Source organism: Chaetura pelagica, unplaced genomic scaffold (genome assembly GCF_000747805.2).
Source record: "Chaetura pelagica isolate M959 unplaced genomic scaffold, ChaPel_1.0 scaffold87, whole genome shotgun sequence".
Lineage (NCBI taxonomy): Eukaryota > Metazoa > Chordata > Aves > Apodiformes > Apodidae > Chaetura > Chaetura pelagica.
The window spans coordinates 483,891-489,943 of record NW_009954189.1 but is presented as its reverse complement, the minus strand read 5'-3'; the positions used below and the strand labels follow the sequence as shown (position 1 = coordinate 489,943).

Sequence of the window (6,053 nt, the reverse complement as noted above, 5' to 3'; positions counted from 1 at the left end):
ACAGCACATGGTGGAAGATGCCACCCCTGAATGACATCTCTCATGGCTCATTGGCAAATCCTTTCCAAACCTTTCCAAACCCATCCTAAGCACAGACACTCCTGATGACCCCTGTGCTGCAGCTCCCAGCCTTGTGCCAGCTTTACAGCCTTCCAGTGCTCACTTTCTCTTGTCTTGTTTGGTGGCTGACATAGGTTCCTGACTACAAAGGAATTGGAATTTCCCATGGCCCTGTAATTAGGATGGGATTAAGGACTGAAAGCACCTCTAAATAACAAGTAAAGATCATGCTAGCAGTGGGATTACCTATCATGGCTGTGGGCCAGTCCAGATCTTTGGAATCAAAAACTGGGACCCAGTTTTGAAAAATGCATGTTCAGAGAAGATAAATATGCTTAAGAAAGAAAACTAGACCATAATAATAATAAAATATATCTTTTTTTTTAACCAATTTACATTTTGTTCAGTTATGTTTTGGAACAAAAGTCCCAAAGACCTGGATGTGACTCCTACTCAATTCTGTCCCTGGGGTGCCAGTGAACATAATCAACACAGCAGTCTCAGTGGGCTGGGATAAAGTCAGCTCCAAAAGCAAAACAAAGCCAGGCTTGGTCAGGAGAGAGTAGAAAAATAAAGCAAAGTATAAGAAAGAAAAAAACAAAACAACAACCCACAACAAAAACCAACCAACCAAAAAACTCCAACCAACCAAAATCCAAACCAACCAACAATCTGAAGGAAGCCACTGCTTTTCCCAGTCTACCAGATACTTTGCAGAAGAGATGGAGCTGGTTAACCTTCAGGTCAGACCTTCCCCAAGTGCTGAACAGAGATAAATAAAGATGAATGCCAGTTGAAAACAGTGGGCATCTTTTCCAGGAATACAAAAATGAATGATGACCAGGAAATACTGGAAATGAAGTTCAGCTCAGTTGCAATGGTGAGACAGAGATACCCTAATGGTGCTGTGGTTTGGAGAACACTGCTGAATAAAGCCAGGAGATGTGCTGGACAAAGTCCATGTCTTTTTCTGGAAAACCATCCCATTTGCCAGAAGATCTTGAGAGCCAGATTTAAGGAAGGCAAACAATTATCTTCCAAGTGTAAGTTCAGGGACATAACAATATGTTATTCTTTTGTGTCAACATTTCCTTGTCTTTTTTTTGACCACTCTTGCTCTAGTCAGCTCAGTTCTATGTCCATGTCTTTTTTGGGGACAAGTCTAGGAGAAGTAACTCCTAAGTGGACAGGAAAAATGTGCATCCTTTTAAGTTTCCAGTCAATCATAAAGGAACAATTAAGTCTTTGGAAATCAAATCCCCCTTCAGGAGATGTTATGTTGGACTTTTAAAATAAAGATGTCCAGATTTACCAGACAATGGCAGGAAAATCATCGATTTTCTGTGTCTTTGATGAGATGATGATAACATTTTATTCATTCTTGTCCTGCTTCCTTGTACATAATCACTCTTTGATTAGCCACTTACACACTCTTCAGGCTTATCTCAGAGGCTGAAACCAAAATAATAGGATATGCAAGAAAGACAGAAGAGACTCACCTGGTGTTCAGTTGGCCATGATATGTTTCACAAAAGCTGAAAAGAAAACAAAAATAATTCAATTCAATTCACTTTCGCTGAACTCAGTGATGTCCTGGGTAGCTCAGCTTGGTAGCTGTTTAAATTCACTCTTGTTGCTTCCTCTGATGCAAAGACAACAGCACTTTGTAAATAAGATTCCAGATTCCAGGAGGAAACAAGTCATTTAAATAATACATATCTAGTGGGGTGTAGCCACACGAGTAGGTAGCCACTTGAAATGGACACACACATCAGTCCATCCATAACTTGCTTAGTCTTTTACCCCTGGCTGCCACATGGAACTGGATTTCCAAATACACAACCACAAGAAACTCTGGGTTTGTAAGGCTTTCAAGACTTCAGCACATTTTTCCTAAACCAGGAGACTCTGAAGGTGCCTCTGAAGGTGCCTCCAGGATCCACAGAAGGCCACTGAGTCAGTTGATGTGACTGTATCTCTCCAGTGAACTCTGGTTTACAAACAAATAAGGAATTTTAAAGTAAAAATTAAGCTTTTATTTCAAACAGTTTTAGGCTCCATTTTTTTTTTTCCATTTAAAGAATATTCATTAGATATTATTTGAAATTCAAAAGGAAAAGCAAAGCTAAATTTTGCAGTAAGGAACTGTGTTCTCCTCACCAATAATCCTCCCATGCCTTCAATTTCTCTGAATTCAGCATAAGTTGATGAGCCTTCTGGGTTGGCTAAAATCTACAGACTTCAACCAATAAACTTCTTGTAAGAAGTGTTTCCCTGAGCTCAGATCACTGGAATTTGTAAATAGAACGAGACTCAAATATTCCTAAAAGGCTCAGTGACTATGACAGACCAGCTAAAGCAGCAAGATGATGCAATGGTCAGTCACCAGTTTTCCTTAAGGACTCAGGTGTGGAGGAAGACCTTGCTCATGCCTGAAGCATGTAGGTTTGCAAGAGGCAGGAGAGAACTATGGTCCATGTAGTCATGACCAAGTCCTTTTCTTCAGCACTGAAATCAAATGGAAGGTCTTTGTGAGGTCTTGTAGGATTTTAAGGACCCCAAAGATGATGTCAAGGATGACATTATTTATTTAATTTTATTTCCTGTGGTTTTGAAATAAAACTTAGTGGTTTTCTGTGCAGGGGTCTGAAAAGGGATGTGTGGGGTTTTTTTGAGAGGACAAGGAACAGTGGGAACAGGTAGAAAAAAAATAATAATTCATGTGTTTTAAAAGTCAAAAATCCCAAGAATATTCAGCCCCACCTCCTGAAAATGTCACAGCCTTACAGCTATGGAAATACAAGGCAGCTTCCAGGGACAGGGTATATCAGGTGAATGACAGAATGTGAATTGATTTAAAGTTTGGAAAAGCACAAATCCTAGTCTTTGGGATCAGATCTCCCACAGGTTTAAATTTTCTGAGGGTGATTGCAACAAAGGCTCCAAGCACATGCCCATTGTTCAGACAAGTGTTCATATCTACCTTCATAGTTGATACAGCCATTGGCATCTTCCTGGCCAGCCATTAGCTTATCAACTTCCTCTTCAGTCAACCTCTCACCTGGGCAGAAAGAAAAATACCTGATTAGTACCTGAGCCCTTTTCTAGCACTTTATAATGTGCAGATCAAAGATTCTAAGACTAAAAAGAGACAGAAAGAGAAGAGAGGGAGATTTTCTCTTCGGTTTGATTTGTGGTGCTGACTGCTAGGAAAGCTACCTTTGAACTTGCAAAAAGATTAAATTTGATGTGAAAACCAGGAAGACACAATAAATATGGAAACCCACATGATCTTATATTCACATACTCATTCTTCTAAGAATAAACTTCCTCTAAGTGCCAAATCTTAAAGGCTTTAGTCACTCTTTAGCTGAGTCCTAACCAAGTAAACTCTTAGTAGGTTCACCATCCAGATTGCCCCTGAATTTGCAGTTCAGGAAGATTCCAAGATCAAACTTACAAGCTCTGATTTAAGCTCTTACAAACTTACAAGCTCTGATCACTGGATCTCAGTGATCCATTTGATTTAATTGAATTAACTAAATATTAAATTCCTATTTGTCTGTAAGGCTTCATGCTGTTGAAGCAGAGATCAGCACAACCAGTCTCCTTATTTGAAATTAGGCACTGATTTTAGGATGGGGAGCAGAGCCTGACCCCCCTGGCTCCAACCTCTTCTCAGGCAGCTGCAGAGCCAGCAGGTTTCCCCTCAGCCTCCTTTGCTCCAGGCTGGACACCCCCAGCTCCCTCAGCTGCTCCTGCTCACACTTGTGCTCCAGCCCCTTCCCCAGCTCCCTTGCCCTTCTCTGGACACGCTCCAGCCCCTCCATGTCCTCCTTGTCCTGAGGGGCCCAGACCTGAGCCCAGCATTCCAGGTGCCCCCTCCCCAGTGCCCAGCACAGGGGGGTGATCCCTGCCCTGCTCCTGCTGGCCACCCCAGTGCTGACACCAGCCAGGATGCTGGTGGCCTTCTTGGCCACCTGAAATCATAGACATGAAAATAAGATGAAATGCACTGGATTTGCTCTGGTATTCATGTTGTTCCACTTTCCCATCACTGAGTTCTGGCACACAGGAATGAGTCTTCAGCTGAGGTGAACCTGGGAAAATTCAACTGATGTGTTGGGTTTTTTAATTAACATAATTAGTTTAATTAGTCATGTTAATTTACTTAGTAAATCATGCTAATTTACTTAGTAGCTAAGACTACTTGTGCCTAGGGTTTGACCAGTATTTAGAGATGTCACTCTGAACAGAACTAGTAATTCTTCAGATTTAAATGCTTCCTATCAGTGCTTGAAAATCCAAGGTTGCCACATGGTTCTGGGTCACTGGAAAGAGAAAGGTAAGTACTAAATTCCTTCTTTTAATACTGGGAAACTCACAAAACTGCCCACAGTAGCTTATTTGTCCCTGGTAAGGTTAGATAGGGCAACAGTCCTCACCCTGTGGGTTTAGGTTTGTTTGTTATGGCAGATTTAGCCCTCAAACTGATTCAATAACATCAGTGATAAAAATGATTTCTTTCTTTTCTTATTCCCTCTGTCACTAATATAGATGGATGTGTCATGGCATCACAACCCCTGGGCATAAAAGGTTTGGGTTTTTTTTTAATAGATATCTCATGTCAAAACCATCATTGGAAACCTTTGGGCTAAATTAAATCTCCTGTGTAAAAGCTCATGGGGTTTTTTTAAAACAGTGGGCAAAAATGCTTACTAACATGCCAGTGCCTTCTAATCCAAATTGGAAACCTGTCATTAAGTTAGACCCAATTTTTCTATCCTGTACTCATTCTGTTGTCATCACTGTGTGAAAAACTGGGCTTCTGAACTCAGCATTTGAGAGGATGGAGAAATATTGATCCTTCCTTTAAAAACAGGGCTTTCCATTTCAGAGATATTTTTGTTAAACAGATGGCTGATACAAAAGTGTTTCATCTTCAAACTTTTCTTGAAGGTGCAGAAAAATGGGCTCAAATATTGAAGGGATAGATGGGGTTTCCACTGTTTGGATAATTTTATAGTGCTAGAAATACAATGTTTATTGGAGAAATAAACCACTAGAGGAGGGGAGGAAAGGAAGGAAGGATTTTTAGCTTCATTATTAGAGAATTTTTTTAGTCTTTATAAATGAGGACAATCTGATGGCTGAAGTCTTGTCCAATAATTCTGTCCATGAAGGTTACCCATAATCATAGAATCATCCTGCTTGGAAGGGACCTGGAAGATCATCAAGTGCAACCATAACCTAAACCCCCCTAGCATACCTTAATCTACTCATTCAGTGTTTAAATCATGTCACTCAGCACTATATCTACATTTCTTTTAAACACCTCCAGGGATGGTGACTCCACCACCTCCCTGGGCAGCCTGTTCCACTGTCCGACCACTCTTCTGGGAAAGAAATTCTTTCCAATACCCAGTCTAAATGACAGAAGCTTGTATCTAAGGATACAAGCTGTATGGAAAGACCTCAGTGATGAAACCACGTGAGGAAAGGTTCACTTTACCCAGTGTAGCCAAAACATGACGGAGTTCAGCCCCCATCACTGTCCCATTTCCCTCCTTGTCGAAGACACGCAGACCCTCCACGAAGTCCTCGTAGGTGCCTGTGTCTTTTGTCTTGGCAATGTGCTGGAGCATGGGCAGGAAGGTCTCAAAGTCGATCATCTTGGAGTTCATCTCTACAAAGACACAGACGGAAATGAAAGTTCTGGTGGATTCTGGGAGAGCTGAGGGGCACCCGCGAGGTGGGTGATGAGGGTAGAAGAACTGTGGCAATAAATGGCAGCAGAAAGGGAGAGAAAAGCATAGAAATATCATCAGTACAGATGGAAGAATAGATAGGCAGAGTGGGAAAGAGGATGGGCAAAGAGAGAAATGTGTGGGAGGGATGGATGGGTGGGTGGGTGGATGGATGGATGGATGGATGGATGGATGGATGGATGGATGGATGGATGGATGGGTGGGTGGGTGGACGGGTGGAGGGGT

At 41.7% G+C, this 6,053-nt stretch overlaps 1 protein-coding gene across 1 annotated transcript in view; it reads right to left on the bottom strand.

Moving 5' to 3' along the window:
• Window positions 1–6,053, bottom strand: part of MYL3 (myosin, light chain 3, alkali; ventricular, skeletal, slow) — a 40,375-nt gene that overhangs the window by 2,029 nt on the left and 32,293 nt on the right. The window contains exons 4-6 of the mRNA XM_010003050.1: window positions 5,573–5,746; window positions 3,044–3,121; window positions 1,560–1,595 (exon numbers count right to left, since the gene is read on the bottom strand). Of these exons, the coding sequence (XP_010001352.1) occupies window positions 1,567–1,595; window positions 3,044–3,121; window positions 5,573–5,746 (281 nt within the window). The 3' untranslated portion in view covers window positions 1,560–1,566. The remainder of the gene's footprint in view (window positions 1–1,559; window positions 1,596–3,043; window positions 3,122–5,572; window positions 5,747–6,053) is intronic.